The 16,466-nt window shown below is 43.1% G+C and overlaps 1 protein-coding gene across 6 annotated transcripts; it reads left to right on the plus strand.

Moving 5' to 3' along the window:
• Positions 1-7,474: 7,474 nt before the first annotated feature.
• eomesa (eomesodermin homolog a) lies at positions 7,475-12,307 on the plus strand. Of its 6 annotated transcripts, none has more exons than XM_073482815.1 (7): positions 7,475-8,989; positions 9,432-9,586; positions 10,337-10,458; positions 10,674-10,832; positions 10,976-11,037; positions 11,145-11,863; positions 11,991-12,307. In XM_073482815.1, the coding sequence occupies exons 1-7, from the start codon at positions 8,280-8,282 to the stop codon at positions 12,002-12,004; spliced, it is 1,941 nt and encodes a 646-aa protein (XP_073338916.1). In that variant the 5' UTR covers positions 7,475-8,279; the 3' UTR covers positions 12,005-12,307. The 6 variants fall into 6 exon arrangements, with proteins under 6 accessions (XP_073338916.1, XP_073338915.1, XP_073338917.1 ...); XM_073482814.1 differs by having other exon boundaries at positions 7,475-7,606; positions 8,116-8,989; positions 11,145-12,307; XM_073482816.1 differs by having other exon boundaries at positions 7,475-7,606; positions 8,357-8,989; positions 11,145-12,307.
• The last annotated feature ends 4,159 nt before the right edge of the window (positions 12,308-16,466 follow it).

The following is a 16,466-nucleotide window of genomic DNA, read 5'->3' on the forward strand; positions in this document are numbered from 1 at the left end:
ATAACACCTTGCTTTGCAACTTTTCAAGTTGATTGCAGATCATTTAACTCCTTCAGACACTGAAACATTATTCATTTCAAACTGTGTGCTTGCGCACACACAAAAGAATAAACAGCTAAAACTCTGAATTTTCTAGTGGCCTCAATAGCTCCACATACACCAGATTTTTTTAAACGAAGTCTGGACCATTAACACTGGGTACGAGTCCAGCCTGTCTCGGCTGGTCTGTTCTATCAAGGTCTACAACCATCAGATGAACCTCGAAACAAGCGCTCCCCCGTCAGACAGAATGTTTGGTCCATGTGTCTAGACCTCCACCATATCTGACCCGCCAGCACAGAAGGACACACAAACACTCGACAGACGATCATGAGGAACAAATACAGGCAGGCTCCTTCCCTCCACCATGTGACTTGGATATGCATGCTCACTGCTGTTCGTAATTTCTTATCATTGACACCCACCCCTCCACATCCACATATACACTTGTCAAATATGACACCTCTACCCACAAGGAAGAGACCAGGTTCTCAGCCCTCTTCTAGGACGCCCCACCTAGTTTATTTGCAAGCCACAAATGAGTGGGCCTTCTCTTGAACGTAAATGACGTCTGCTGTGGTCTCATTCCTCAGACAGGAAGGCCTTTTGCTCAGTCCTCTCCCCTCCTCACCAGTCAGAGAAGGAGACCAAACCATGGACCACTTCCATGATATGTGGGAGTCCCTGCTGTTTCAGTGGCTGCCAGGCAGGCAGCCTCTTCCCTCTCTCTTCGGAGCGTTTGGCTCCATAACCACGGGAGCCCATCTGATGTGGTCCCCCCATCTGACTAGCAGCTCTCTTCCCCAGGCCCAGACGGCTGGAGGGACAGAGCAGACGAGAGGGGCCGCAGATTGTTGTAGACCATTTACATGTAAATACAGAGACCAGGCCTGGGTCTGGGTTCAATATTGAAGGTGTCCGCTGCACTGAGGTCCCTCTGTGTGTGCATATATGAGCGTGTGTGCATACACCGCCGGCAAGTGTATATGATTGTGTGTGAGCATGCGCGTGCACGTCTGTGTGTTTTCATGTATGTGCATGGCATGATCCAGTACATCTAAATTATACAGCTGCCAAATTGCTGCAAATGTTTTAATACAAAAGCATTCTGTGGTCTCTAATTATATCTAATGGCTGCTGGATGCATTTCTCCAGAGCAGAAATATGAGCCTTTTCAGCCAATAATTTGGCAATTTATCAACTAGTTTAATATCTAATTGAACAGAGAAATGAAAAGACATAATAATATTGACTTAAATGTGTCCAGTATTGATATAAATGAGGCCTTAAAACGGGCCATGGTAATGTTTTTTTGTTCCACAGAGAGGGGCATCTGAGGGCCTCCTAGCACTGTGAATGTAGTCCCTACTCCCCAGAGGAGACTGAAGATGCCGAGGCAACATCCCCGCTTCACCGGGGGGTCAACCTTAAACCATTAATCATGTCTACATAACCTCCCTCCCACTAGCATATGCCTCTGGCTGGTAGACAGTAAGTCAGTTAGGGCTTTCCTCTGTGTCGCTCTAGAAGCTTTCATACCGGGAGAGAGAAGTGTTAAAACATTCTCACTTCTGACTCACTGATTTAACCACATTGAGGCAGGAGCAGCAGCAGAATACTCCTGTGGTGTAAATCTGTTAGTGTTCCCTGTCCAAAAAAAAAAAAAAAAAAAAAAGCAGGAGGAGAAAAAAAATAAAGGGTCCTCCTGAAATGCAGTTTTTGAGTCAGGGTTAGCGATGTGATAAAAGCCCAGCTTGTTTGGCAGTAATAGTGCTATGGGAAAGGACAGAGAAGCAGGGGTGAGCCGGGTTGGGTTGCTGTGTCTTGGTGGCCACGGCTGGTTGGTTGACGAGCTCAAGTATGGGACCGTCCTCTCCCCCCCCCTCCCCGACCCGGCTCACCCCAACTCTCCCTGGCCGAGAGAGTATGCCTGTTAGAGAGGACATGTTATCTTGGAGGCTTAATGCCGAGTCGATACAACTCCGCCACCCTCCCTTACACCTCACGTTCCAGGGAACACGTATATCCAGACTGCGCTGTCAAACTTTTAGCACCTGCTTTTTTTGCTCTGGTCCCTGATGTCGATTCCTCCGGTGTTTCAGGAGGATGGGCTGGGGGAGAAGTGGGTCACCAAAGGTTGATGCTAAAATGGGGAGATGAGGGTGAGACTCAGGCCATTGGACTGCCATCTACGATTGGCGCCACCGGCTTCGGGTTCTGCCCACAACGATGCAGTGAGTGAAAGTAGAAAGGCAGATGTGTCAATATCAGTTCAGTGATCTAAAGAAAAAAAATCTGTAGTTGACACCCTGCTGCAGGTAATTACTTGTGAGAGATCTTAAAAAGAACTACAAATACGAAACATTTAAATGCACAATATGTAATTTCTTCCTCAATCAAAACAATGAAAACAATAGATAAAGTTTGATGTGTGGAATCATGGGAGTTGTCGTCTTCATTGTTAAACAACCACTATTATTGATGAAAATCTAACTGACATGACTTCTTAACGGACAAGTTATTGTTTCAAGTTTAATTCAGTTCATCATCTGATGTTTACCTGGAAGTAAAAGTGACAGGAGACCAAATTAAAAGCACTGTTTCTTTAATCAAATTGCATATTTCTCTGGGTTTGAACATTGTTGGAAACATTTGAGATAATGTAAATATATATCGCATACACTGTCAGAAATAATGTGCCAAATTTGTACCTTTAGGGGTCCAACAGCTTGACACTGAGGTCATACCATCAAAGGTTTAGTCATTGTACCCCTTAACAAGGGTACATTGTAGTGCCCTTTACAGTTTGTGACTTATGGGGGCAAATATGTACCCCTAGGGGACAATAACGGACCTAAATGCTCCAGAACCAAAATGTAGCCTTGGCAATGGTGCAAATGTGGCCTTTAGAACGTATGGGCCCAGTGTTGAGTGGCACATTTGTTTTGTTTTATCATTTATTAACCCAATCCTTCATTACATATTTTATCAATGACATTTTTCTAACCCTTTCAACATTGAAGTCATGTATCAATGCAGATACACCACTGAACAACCTTTTTCTAAAAACTTTCCTCACCCCTTTTCCTGTTTTTTCACATTAATTCTGCTATTTTTTTTTTTTTACCGGGGCCCTATATTTACATATTTTTGTTTGTAAATGAATCGTACTGACCACAGATTTAGAACTGGCCCAGCAGATCGCCTCAGCTAGCAGCTACAACACAGCTTCAAAGGCTGCAATGTAATCCTTTGGGGCAACTGCGAGTGCATGTTTTTGCCACAGACAGGCTGAGGTTGTTACTCTGAGTATCCAACAACATTACGGAAAAGATTCCTATGGAAATAACAAAATCCTTAGGTGTAGTAATTTTTAGACATTTAACAGAGATTATGTGCATTTATCCAACATCTCAACATCTGGAAAACATTACTAGTCTTTACGCAAAATCTGCTATGAGCATGACACTACCTTAAGATAATGTTTTTGTAAGAAAGGATAAAATGTCAGATACCTCAAACTCACCCTGCTGCTATACTGTGTACCTGCTGCTTTCCCCACAGGCCCTCGGTGACACTTCCTATAATGCAGTAATCCAAAAATCATGTTATCATGCCTTGGGGAATGAAATACAGTGAGTGCAGCTTCAATCCTATTTCCCTGAATGCAGCCAGTACACCTTATTTTTCTTAAGATTTGTCTTAACACAGTGGATTATCATTGCCCCCTGAAAACCTGCGCATCACAGAAGCATTGGGCTCACATATCCCCAGATACATTTCCGCAATAATCCACCGTTCCTTCCTTCCACGGGCCAGACACACAGAACAGGCAACCAAACACATACATACGCTCATGCATGCATGCAGCAACATGCTGACATTGAGACTTATCTGTCGATATGACGCAAAGTAGCATCTGATGGTTTTATGCAATCCGGCGTATTTTAATGTATTTCGAGGAATTCAAACGTGCTGCATATATAGAGAGAATTCCCACAGGCCTCAGTCACTGACTGGTTGCAGATGGGGAAGATTCCCATTTCATGATAATTTGCTCTGCTGGAATGACATCTGAAATACATGACATCAAACATGAATACACTTTACATATTCTAATGTTGTTCGAGTTAAAACAAAACATATGAGGCTCTTGTTTTGCACAAATACATTCTGTCCAGTCTGGGGGGGGGGGGGGGGACCTTGTGCTGTTTAAATCATGAAGAAAATGGTGGAGACAAGGAAATAAGAACAAGAGAAAGTAATTGATGAAAGCAATATGTACCCAAATGGAAATTCATGAAAGCTGTCACCTTTGTATCTTTGAAGACAGCAGCATGTCTGTAACATAAGCTGTCCTCTTGTAAAGACTCCTGCTTTGATTAAATGTTAGCAATCCCCACACACTGGAAAATATACTGAGGGACATCTTTGATAAACTTGTGAAATAAATTCTTTCCAATAAAAATGTTCTTGAGGATGATGATTTGCGGAGGAGCGCAGCGCTGACATGCTGCACATTGCACTCGGTTCTGTTCCCAGCACCCCTCCCTCCAGGGGTCTCGGTGGCGAGGATCTCTAATGAGACTCGCGTTATTAATCCTTGCAATGGGGTACATGAATTCACTCCAGAGCAAAGGCTTCAGCAGCCACCTTGGCCCATAAAACCTGGAATGTATTCCTTTCATGTGCTCTGTTGATGATCTACTCTGACAACAATATGGTAAGACTTCCCTTCCCCTGTCGCGCGGGCCTTGGCCCGGGGCCAAACAGGGTCATCTCAGACACACTTGGACTTTTATAGGTGGTCAAGAAACATGCTGACAGGTCACAAGTGGGAGCTCCTTTATGAGTAGGACCTAAACATCCACCTCATTTGGAATTAGTTTATTTATAGGTGGCCTGTAAATCACGTTTATTTTGTTTTCTAGCGTTCAAATGGCGACTGAGTCTTTGGGGTCATTTTGGAAAACCAACCGCAGCCATTAAAGCAACGGCATTGCGTTTGTTTCACCGAGATTTTCTCTCAATGGGCTTGTAATCATCTGTGAAACATCGCCGTAAAGTGCAATGATCAGTTGTGAAATCATTCATGCAAGGAAGATTTCACTTGACTTACATCTTAATCAGGCTGTAAAGGATCACTGTTGGCTTGAAAAGACACATTTCTTTTTTCAAAAATACCTCCTTTAACATCATGTATCAGTAATTTGCTGATTGTGCAAGGGCCTGTTAAATAGGAAAAGCCATACAGGCAAGGTAGCACTAATGAGGTGTTGACAGCTCAGGTGTGAAACGCTCGACTTTGGTTCTAATGCAAATGCTGCTTCCTTTGATCTATAGATTCACCCTTAAACTGCAGAAAGGGCCTGTAGCAGCTCAAGAGAGCAGCACCTCTGCTGTGTGTGGGGGGACATAAACAGACACACGCTGACAACAAGTATGTTCTGTTTAATCCTGGATCAAGTTCACAGGCCCATGATGACAATCGTGATGCATATTTTCAACGTTTGTTAATGTTGCCCCTTTGCATCCGAGCATATTCACACAAACCCTTTGGGATTCATAAGAAAATGGGATTTCACAACAGTAGGCTACTTCCTCCTGATTTTTTTGTTGTTTTTTTTGTTGCAAAAATGGAATTAATGACTTCGAGCAACCCTGTTTCAGCTGCTCCTGTGGCATCATTTTACAAGTTTCCCCGAGGAATCTGCATCTCTTACGAACAGCAGAGAGAATCAGGATTTGCTGCAGATGAGCGAGATTCTCTGTTGAGAGACAGGTCAGAATAAATAATAGACCTGGTTGTGAGCCATTTCAGGAAAAAAAAAAAAAGAAGCTTGATGTGAATTGTCAGATGTTTGGTGTTTGCGTCTCTGTGCAGCAGTCTGGGAAGGGTCTTGATTGACAGATTGTGTGCTGTATGCATGTATCTCCGGTCCCCTGATGGCCCAGTAGCCCAGCCTCGCTGTCCCATTTATGACACAAGCCAATCTGCCTCCAGCCGAGACTCTCCCTCAGCTTTTCACAGATTTGTATCCCCATTTTCCCCAAATTCATCTCACCCCCTACTCCCCCCTCCAGCTTACTTTAAGATTCACACATGCACCAAAACCGCCCACCCACACACACTCACACACACACACACACACACACACACACACACACACACACACACACACACAGATGCAAACACAAGCTGAGTTCACTGCAGTTGAAGATGATGTAAAGTGAGATCCAAGTGGAAAAAAGTGAGAGTGAGCGGTCTGCTCGCGGCTCTCTTACAGTGTTAACTTACTTTAATATAAGCAACGATGGGAAAGTTCCCCATTTATGGTGATCGGTCGCTAGAGAGCGCTGTCCCGGTGTCGCTGCAGAGAAATCCCTTTATGACCAGGCCTGCATGGCTTCATATGAACGACGCTCATTGTGCGACAAGTTTGATTATTTCTGGTTTCGGGAGCTTCTCGAGCTCTCTCACTCGCTCTGAGAGTGTGTGTGTAGGCCACTGTTTGTGTGTGTGTGTGTGTGTGTGTGTGTGTGTGTGTGTGTGTGTGTGTGTGTGTGTGTACACAGATTCAGACAGGCATGGACTAAAGCATTTTATATACTGCAAACATCTCTATTTTCATTTAGTTTTTTAACATGAGTGATTCCTTTAATTTGTATTTTTTATTTCCATCCTCTCTTCTCCGGTGTGCAGCCAGACTGGTGCATCCCTTCTCTCCGTTTGGATAACTGTTGCCAGAACATGTACCGTCCATTTGAATCTCACTGTGACATGAGTTTAGCACCACTGAAACACGGCAGCTCACCTCTTTTTTCTTTTTTTTTAAATTTCAAATGCAAAAACAAAGACAGTAAAAGCACCCTTGTCGTCTTGCTCTGTGAAGCCTCGTCCCCATCAAGCAGCCTTAGTATAAAACTGCATTTAAATATTCCACATCTAAGATGAACGGTTTCATATTTTCATTGTAATATAAACTGATTTGTTAATTCCTCATTTTTTCTGAATATCTAATAAGCTGCTTTTAAAACCTTAAAGTAATTAATAAAGCATGTTTTAACATTTGTGTGTTCAGTTAGTGAACTATTAATAATAATTAGGTTTTATTTTTAAAAAACATACTAATAAACTAAGAAAATGGAGGGGAATACGTTTTTTATTTGTATTTTTTACGTGTCTGGAACGTGTCTGGTCTAAACCCAAACAGAAATTGATTTGTGGCAGAGAAAAAAGGGAAGAAATGCTCGTCTGGAATAAAAGTTAACTATTTTTTTTGTTAAAATAAAATGAGAATTAAAAAAATAAAATCCTGACTTTTTACAAATTCAGTTAAAGGCCTTCCTTTTCGGCCCGATGTTTTTTTTCTTCTTCTTTCCAGAGCCAAGACTGAAAACCTGGAAGAGGAAGAGGCGACGGAGGCCAATTATAGGAAACAAGGTGCACATGGGATTTTTTTTTTTTTCTCAACGTGTTGGGAGTGTTTGCAGGAGGAGGAAGAAGAAGTTCTCGGTGTTTGCTGTTCTTCATCGAGGATAAACCCTCTTGTTGGAGTGTGTGGAGGTACTTTTTCTTTCCTTTTTTTCCTGTTTATCCTGAGCTGAAAGTTTCGAGGAGATTGTGCGTGCGCGATGGGGGACGCGGGGGACCTGTGAGGTGCGACTGTTTTGGGGTCATTTCGTGTTTAGTTTTTAGAAAATAAGCTTTGTTTTTAGAAGGAAATACAGAAAATATTATTCTCTCATACCTTACACGAAACTGAAGATTATTTCCACGTGTAATTTACTGGGAAAAATGTAGTTTTTTGTGGTGCATGAGAGAGCTGAAGCCTGTAAACATAAACTTACAGACATTCGTGATACATTCCCTCTTGATATCATCTCTACCAGACGCTTTCTAATTGAATTAGAGTAGTGCGACCATTGGCTGTGGAGAGGGCTGCTGCCCCCGCATGCTTCTCTAAAAGCTCCTCCCCTATCGCTTACAATCACTTGGGTGTGTGGAGAAGTACATCTTATAAGAGCCGCTCAACATCTCATGTCCAGCCCATAATCTGATCTGAAAATCCGTAGGTGAGGAGCAGGTTGAACCTCCTTCCATCAGTCGTAAGGGAGGGAGGCGTGCAGAGACAGAAAACAAGCAGGGCGCCGGTGCTCGTGTCGCCTCCTCGGCTGCGATCCTGACACTATCCTGGACTCTCTTGAAAACTCTTCTTATTTATTGCAAGATCTAAACAATGCAGCTAGAGAACATCCTTCCCAGCGCCAGCATCAATTTACCCAAGACCTTTTTCAACCTTTCCTCGTCGGACAGTGCCAACAACAGCCCGAGGCCGTCATCGCAGCTTGAGTATCAAGAAGTCGACCGGACGGAATCAGAGACGAGCAGCGCTCCGAAGAAATATCTGAGCGGGGTGGGGAACGGGATGCTGGGTGAGGGAGAGGGGGACACTTTCACTAAAACCGGGCCCGATGGGAGGAAAGGCTCCCCGGTGCTCGGTGAGGACGATCTGACGAGCGGTCGGCGTTACAACATAGACGAACTTGGCTCTGACAGATACTTCATCTCGTCGTCCCAGGCGAGTTCCGACATGGCAAGTGCCTGTTCCCTCTTTCCCTACGCAGGACAGACCGGGTCGGTGTACACCGGGTCCAGCGGCTCCAGGTACCCGGCTTCACTTCATTACGGATCCGTCCTGCCTCCAACAGGCTTCTCCTCTTCGTCCGTGTGCACCGGCCGGAGCCAGTTTAGCAGCGGAGGGTACCAGTTCAGCCAGGGCCCGGGCTGTTTGTACCCCTCTTATCCCGGTACGGGGACGAGTATTGGCTCCATGTCTCTGCCGGGGTCTGCCGCCGGAGCCAGAGCGCAGGTCTATCTGTGCAACCGGCCTCTGTGGCTGAAATTCCACCGGCACCAGACCGAGATGATCATCACCAAACAGGGCAGGTAAGCAGATGCGCAGCCGAAGGCTCTAGAGGCCTGATTAAACACGATAGTCATGTGAAGAAAATTGAAATTCGTTTTTATTTTTCAATTCGGCCTGTTTAGCCTTTGTTTTTAAGATGCCGGTCATTTTTACCACTTTTACGCATGAGCACAATTTTACGCACACTGTCTAAATCTTACCTGTGCGCATTTTATTCGTTTTGGCGCTTTGAAATTGCAATTTTCGTTTCTAGTAAATTGTACATGGACATTATCACAACAAGCTAAACACAACACTGATGGAATAACATGTATTTTCTAATTTGATTGTTGGTAACGCGTCCTGCAAAAATGCAACACGTGAAGACATCCAGTGCTCAAGTTTTCTTTCAGAGCTTTGCCTGTTTTATGAGCGCAGCTGTTTAATTATTCCTGTTTTCGCTTTTTTTTTTCTTTTTCCCAGACGGATGTTCCCATTCCTCAGTTTCAACATCACTGGACTCAACCTCACGGCCCATTACAACGTCTTTGTGGAAGTTGTTTTGGCTGACCCGAATCACTGGCGCTTTCAGGGAGGAAAGTGGGTCACATGTGGGAAAGCAGACAATAATATGCAAGGTGAGTTAAAGAATTATTCCCACTTGTTCAGCTCTGGTAAATTTGTATTTTTGTGTTTTTAAATGCTTGGAGAAGACATCGAAAAATAAATTGACAGGACGCGTTTAGAAATGAAGCAACAATGTTGTGACAGCTTGAGGATATGAGAATCAAACCTGGGAGATGAGAGGAAGATTGTTTTGGAAAATGAAAAAAATGTTTTTACTTCATGTTTTTTGCAAATGTTGGTTTGACAGGTTGCGAATTTGAGCGTTTAATGCAATAATTTAGGCTCTAATGTACAATTTAATTTGAAGTGTCAAATCATCTCGGTGACCAGCTAAAGTGTGAAACTGCTGGTTAAATATGCCTTTTAAATTGACTGCACTCTAAAAAGGTTTTGGATTAAATACGTTTATGCAATGATTGTTCATTAAAGAATATTATGTGAATTAAAGAATCATTTTTTAGCTTATTTTAAACAAAACGTAAGAATTTTAACTGGAATTTCATTTGCTCCTCTTTAATTCCTCAATCCTCTCAAATAATGTTTTTATCAAAACAATCTAAAAAGGAATGAATGTTTTTGTCTTTTTCCCTTCAAAAGACGTAACATTAAAATAAACTGCTCAGATATATTATCAGCCATTGAATATAATGCCAAAACACAGGATATGATTTTATTATATGCATGTTTGGACAACAATTTGAAGGAAAGCTGTTTTTTTTTTCTGTTTGTCATTTGACTTACCACATTATTTATATTTTTAGGTAACAAAATGTACGTTCATCCTGAATCTCCGAACACTGGTGCTCACTGGATGAGGCAAGAAATCTCTTTTGGCAAGCTGAAGCTGACCAACAATAAAGGGGCCAACAACAACAACACACAGGTTCGATATAGATTTCTGACACGCTTGAATTCCCTGTTTAACAGTTTTGTCAATATTGTTCCCTGGAAATAATTATTTAGATCTCTCACGCATGATTGCCACCTTTTAAATATATTTGAAAACAAGCACCAATGTTGTTTTTGATAGAGAATGCAAGGCCTCCTGTTTTGAACTCTGCAGCGTTGCACTCATCACACATTTCTCCTTTTTTGCAGATGATCGTCTTGCAGTCGCTTCATAAATACCAACCGCGACTTCACATCGTGGAGGTGACAGAAGACGGCGTGGAGGATATGAGCAACGAGGCCAGAACTCAAACCTTCACCTTCCCAGAGAACCAGTTTATAGCCGTCACTGCCTACCAGAACACAGATGTAAGCATTTAGAGATGGTTTTGATTTGATTTAGAATTTATTTAGATGCAAAAATTTTAATCTCTCTGGAATTATAAAAATGTTGTCCTTTGTTTGCCTTCAGATGCACTTTGTTTACGCAGGATTTCCTTTTTCTGTTTCAGATCACACAGCTGAAGATAGACCACAACCCTTTTGCAAAAGGCTTCCGGGATAATTATGACTCGTACGTTTCTTGCACATCAAGCAGTGTGGTTGACCTGTTCTTGTTGTGGAACACTAATTAAAGATTTTTTTTTTCATGCAGCTAATTTTTTGTATGTGTGTTCTCAGGATGTACACAGCTCCAGAGAGTGACAGGTTGACTCCGTCCCCGACAGACTCCCCTCGCTCCACCCAAATCGTGCCCGGGGCCCGCTATGCCATGCAGCCTTTCTTCCAGGACCAGTTCGTCAACAACCTGCCTCAGAACCGCTTCTACACCAGCGAGCGGGCTGTTCCTCAAACCAACAGCCTCCTCTCTCCACAGAGCGAGGATGCCAGCGCCGCTGCCTCCGCCCAGCGCTGGTTTGTCCCCCCAGTCCAGCAGCCGGGCTCCAACAAGCTGGATCTGTCGTATGAAAATGACTATTCCACCAGCAGCCTGCTGTCCTACGGCATCAAGCCCCTGTCCCTGCAGACGTCCCACGCCCTCAGCTACTACCCAGACTCGGCCTTCGCCTCCATGGCTGCAGGATGGGGCACCAGAAGCTCTTATCAGCGCAAGATGACCACGGGCCTGCCCTGGTCCCCTCGTCCAAGCCCCCCAGCCTTCCCAGAGGACCAGCTGGGGGTTACTAAAGACAAGCTGCCCGAGGAAAGCGCACCCCCAGCCTCGACCTGGATCGAGACATCCCACTCACTGAAATCGGTGGACTCTATCGATTCTGGTGTGTACTCCGTGGTGTGCAAGAGACGCAGAATGTCTCCTGGGGGCTCAAGCACAGAGAACTCCCCAACCATCAAGTGTGAGGACTTGACCACGGAGGAGTACAACAAGGACAACCCAAAAGGCATGGGTTATTATGCATTCTACACAAGCCCCTAAGACTGTATTTATTGAAACTAAATATAATTCTTTTGTTAATTATTGAGTGCTCTCCATTCCTTGTTAATGTCTTTTTTCTCTTTTCTCTAAAGGTGCCAAAGCTTAGTGTTCCCCCCCAAGCAAGCTGCACAAGGTTATTTTCCCAGGCCAGCCCCTCTCACATACCTGAGCAGAAACATGCATAGTGATTGTTGTTTTTGAGAAAAAAAAATAAAAGCATGTCCCTTTTTAATTCATTTATTTTTACAACTTTTTTTTTAAACAAATGTGATATTTTTTTTTCTCCCTGCGTATTTAAGTCATTTTCGTTGTACAGTATTCGTGCACTTTAGAATGTGATGTATCTTGTACAAATTGTCTTCATGGAGGTGTTATTAAATGGATAATAAAAACAGCTTTTCACAAAGCATTGTCCAAATGTCTTTCTCGGTATGTTTTGTTCATATATGATGGCCATGGAACAATGAGACAGGCCAAGATGATTTACTTTGAGCTGTAATTAATAAAAATGTAAACACGAATTTAAAACATACAATAACTGCAGCAGAAGCTGAAATAATTTAATCTGAAACATTTTTGTTATAAATGAATAGGAAGGGTGCATTATTTGTCATGCATGCATATGTGATGGCTTATTGTAGAGGCCCCCCATGTGGTTGCTGCCAACAAGTTGACAAAGTTGCAACAAATGGTATAAAACGTATAAGTCTACCCTTCATCGGAGTAATACAACACATTGCGACAGGGTGGGAGGCAATAAAATACAACCAGCATTATTTTATGTATTATTAATTTGAGCAGTACTTCACAAAATTATGTATTTGTGGACTTTGAACATTTATGCAGAAAGCAATGTAAGACTATAAACAAGTGTGGAAATCACTCCCAACAACATGACTTTACAGTCCGATAAGCTCCTGTTTCTTTGAATCTGTTGTCCTTCTCCACCAATAAAATAAAATTGTCTGTTTTTAACAGATTTTTGTCATATGCAAACACCCATAATCAGGTATCACAAATACAAATAATCATAAGCATACTAAGTGAAACAGAAAATGATAAAATGATAAGGGCATGGACGTGTGAAAACCCATTTCTTTTTCAAGGCCGCTGACAGTATTTTTATCATGTTGCTGAAGTTTCAGTTGATGCAGGATAGAAGATGAGTGTACTTAATAGAGATGAACTGTATCAAAGACTTATATATGATGTATGTCTATGTTAATTGTAATTTATGAACTTCATTTAAGTTGATCGTATGAGGATACTGAGCTTGAGCTTGTTTATTTTACAAGTGGGTTAAATATGTATTGTCCTCATACGTTTTGTTTTGCTCTCATATCAAATTATCAGATTAAAAACATTTTCAATTCATTTTCATTTTGGTCCTGTGTCCATGCATCTTGAAATAGACAGCCGATATTCTCAGAAGCCATGGCCTTTATTCATGAAAAAACTGAGCATTCCCTTTCAGGCTAACAATGAGTGTCACAAGGTAACAGCACGGCTAACAATTCAAGTGAGCAAAGTGCGATTTAGATATAAGCTTTATATGTCATACACGATTTGATTCAAAACATAGACCCAATTAGGCGAAAAGCACACAAAAGAACATAGTCCTACTATTCCTTCTGTTGTTGCCATGGTGTTTTCACACGTTTTATCATTTACCTAAGTAATGCAACTGCATGCGAGGCATGTGCACTTAGAAAATATGAAAACAGGCTAAATGAAAAATGGCCCATCAACCATCCAACGAAGGGCAATGTACAGCTCAACACCTCTATTTATACTGTATGTCTTTGGCCTCTCCAAAAGCGGATTAGTGGAGATAAAATCCATGAAAAGAGAAGTCATAATATTCGCACACATACTTGGCTCGTGTTCTCAGCACCTGTTTTTCCTCAGTGAAAATACTTCAAATCCTCCCCCATAAGGACCCCAATTTGAATTGATTTACATACTCGAATTCTAATTAATTCTGTTGTCAGACTCCTTGACAAAGTGAGGAGTCTGACTAACTCCAATTAACACCTCCTAACAAGGTAGAGTGCATGATTGCCCTGGCCTCTCAGGAAAGCTGTAAGAAAAAGGCTCATGGGGGGTTCGAGTCTGGAGAATAAAAATGTTTGCACTTGTGCGTGTCAGCAAATTGTATTTCCGAACATCTGAGGATGTTTTTTCTTCTCCTTTTCATGTTGTCTTGACCTCTGCTCACATCGGCGGTTTTGAGGTGGAGAATAGCTGTCAAGATTATGACTGGACAACCACAGCAAGTACAGGAAGTGGAGGAGAGAGTTGCAGAGAAGTGATAGCTGCTGATACACTGACAATCACAGAGAAAAACAATGAGAATTTTACACGCTGAATAACTAACTTGCTATTCTCCAACCTTTTTTGTCTCTCAGTCAGAAGACCCAAAATAACTTTTTGGGTCCTCTTTGGTGTTAATTTGCAGGGACAGTTGCAGTGCTTATTTCACATTTCTGTGAGAAATAAGGGAGTTTAACTTCCAACAATCACATAATTTCTGGAACTCCAGCAGACACACAACCAAACACAAGCACATACACGTGCTTCAAGTGAGGAACTACTGGAATCATCCTGTTTAAATACCTTGTTGTCAAAGGCATGTTGGCATCCATACCGGGCACTGCAGTTGAAATCTTTTGCCATCCTCCCACTGGAATGAAATCTCCTGTCGATGAAGTAGCAAACACAGCGACAGCAAGACTTACAAACTCTGCAACGGGCCTCCTATCTTGCATTTAAACTACAAATATCCTCCTCTGCAGCTCTGTAAAACATCCCTGCATCATTTATTCGATGCGCATTCAACAACTTGATAACAGTTGATTCCTGCAAGCTCCAGACAACTCCGAAATCCTCGCAAACAAATCGATAGATTGTGTCTTTCTCAACCATTCATGCAAGAAGTACAGTAATCAATAGACACCTCGACAGCATGCTTCCACAAATTCAGACAATGTTGGCTTAGAGGAGATATGCGCATTGGGATAAGACCTGAAGAACTCACTACTGTGCTCTACAATCTCCTCAGCTGACTGAGTTTTGTTGTCAGTAAGACAAAAATCTGCCAGTGGTTTGTTGAATTTATAGCGTATTAGTAAAACTTAAGTTCTTGTTTCATGTTGCGTGTCCGTGCCCTTCCCTCAGGCCGTTCCATTGGTGACCACGTTGAGATTTCATGTAAGAAAGGCCAAGGAGGCTATGGAGACATTGTACCCAAGGAGGGCTGACATCTAAACACAGATGAAGGCCCCAGGCTGTTTCCTCACCTTCAGTCACACACTATTACTGCTCTCACTGACTAAATGCAGCCACAGGCAGACATGTGTGTCTGGGTCAAGATTTTTTAGACGCCCCCTTTTTAAAAAGTAACCTACACACGATGAGCAAGACAGAGACGGTGGCGATTATGTTTCCTCTTCACACTCCATTTCCCCTTTTGATGTGTTGATAAATGTCACCTCTGTTAAATGGTCATCAAGCCAGTTAGAATTACTGCAGAGCTCTCCTCAGGGACGCTTTGAGTCTCATGCGGTCACTCTATTGTTTTGTGATGTATTCACTCGTGATCTAGTCAATCACTTTTATTTTGGAGGAGAGGATGTTTGATGTTTATATCTTCAGCTTAATGTCATGAGAGTCAGATCCAGTCTTTATAATTGCACGTCTTTATAGATGATGGACACAGTTTTTCTCAGGGGATTGCATGCACACCCACACGGAAGCCAGGAACCAGGTCTATATTATATTGTACCACCCTTGGGGATAACTATGATACACAATAATACATGATAATAATGGCATGATGAGCATATGTTCCTTGTATTATTAAGTGGAGGTCATGGACATTGACAGTACTAATGATGCTGACAAAGCCTCTCCTTTAAGCTCACCCCAGGTGTCTATGTACACAACAAAGTGCTTTATTTAGTCTCACTTCCTCCTTTGGACATGGTTAATCAGCAGTTAAAGGAGGGGTGGGCTGACTACAGTACGGGTGTAATGCTCACAGGTCTGTTGGAGTGAGACCCTGGTGTGAGATGAGTCTCAAGTTAGCGGGGCCACAACTGTTTGGAGAAGGGCGTTGAGTGTTGGCAGAGAGCATGGAGGTGAGAGGAACTGGAGGGCCTTGTGTCGGTGCCCTCAGACGGCATGTGCAGCGCACTGCGCAGGCAGGGCCCTGACTCACTGGTGCATGGATAATGTTGGAGAGAGTATCCCGCGGCTAAGCTGCACTTAACAGCACATTGATTTCAAACCCCTATGTTCCCTCTGGAGGGCAGTGGGACGCACCTCAACAGGCCGGACCCCCCCTCCGCCGCTTCTTTCCCCCTTCCCACCTTCTCCTTCTGACCACCACCATCATTTACCATCTCCACAACCCACCCCTCCCACGATCCACCCATCCCTGAGTCGATTCGGGTACACCATGCTGGTCACTGGCCTCTACTCCCCCCTCGCCCTCCCCTGAGTGTCCCAATGGAGTTGAACAGGATTCAAGGGCACTAAGGCTCCCACAAGACCCTGCTCTTGAGAGC

The sequence above is a fragment of the Pagrus major genome, chromosome 16, assembly GCF_040436345.1.
Source record: "Pagrus major chromosome 16, Pma_NU_1.0".
NCBI classification, from domain to species: Eukaryota; Metazoa; Chordata; class Actinopteri; order Spariformes; family Sparidae; genus Pagrus; species Pagrus major.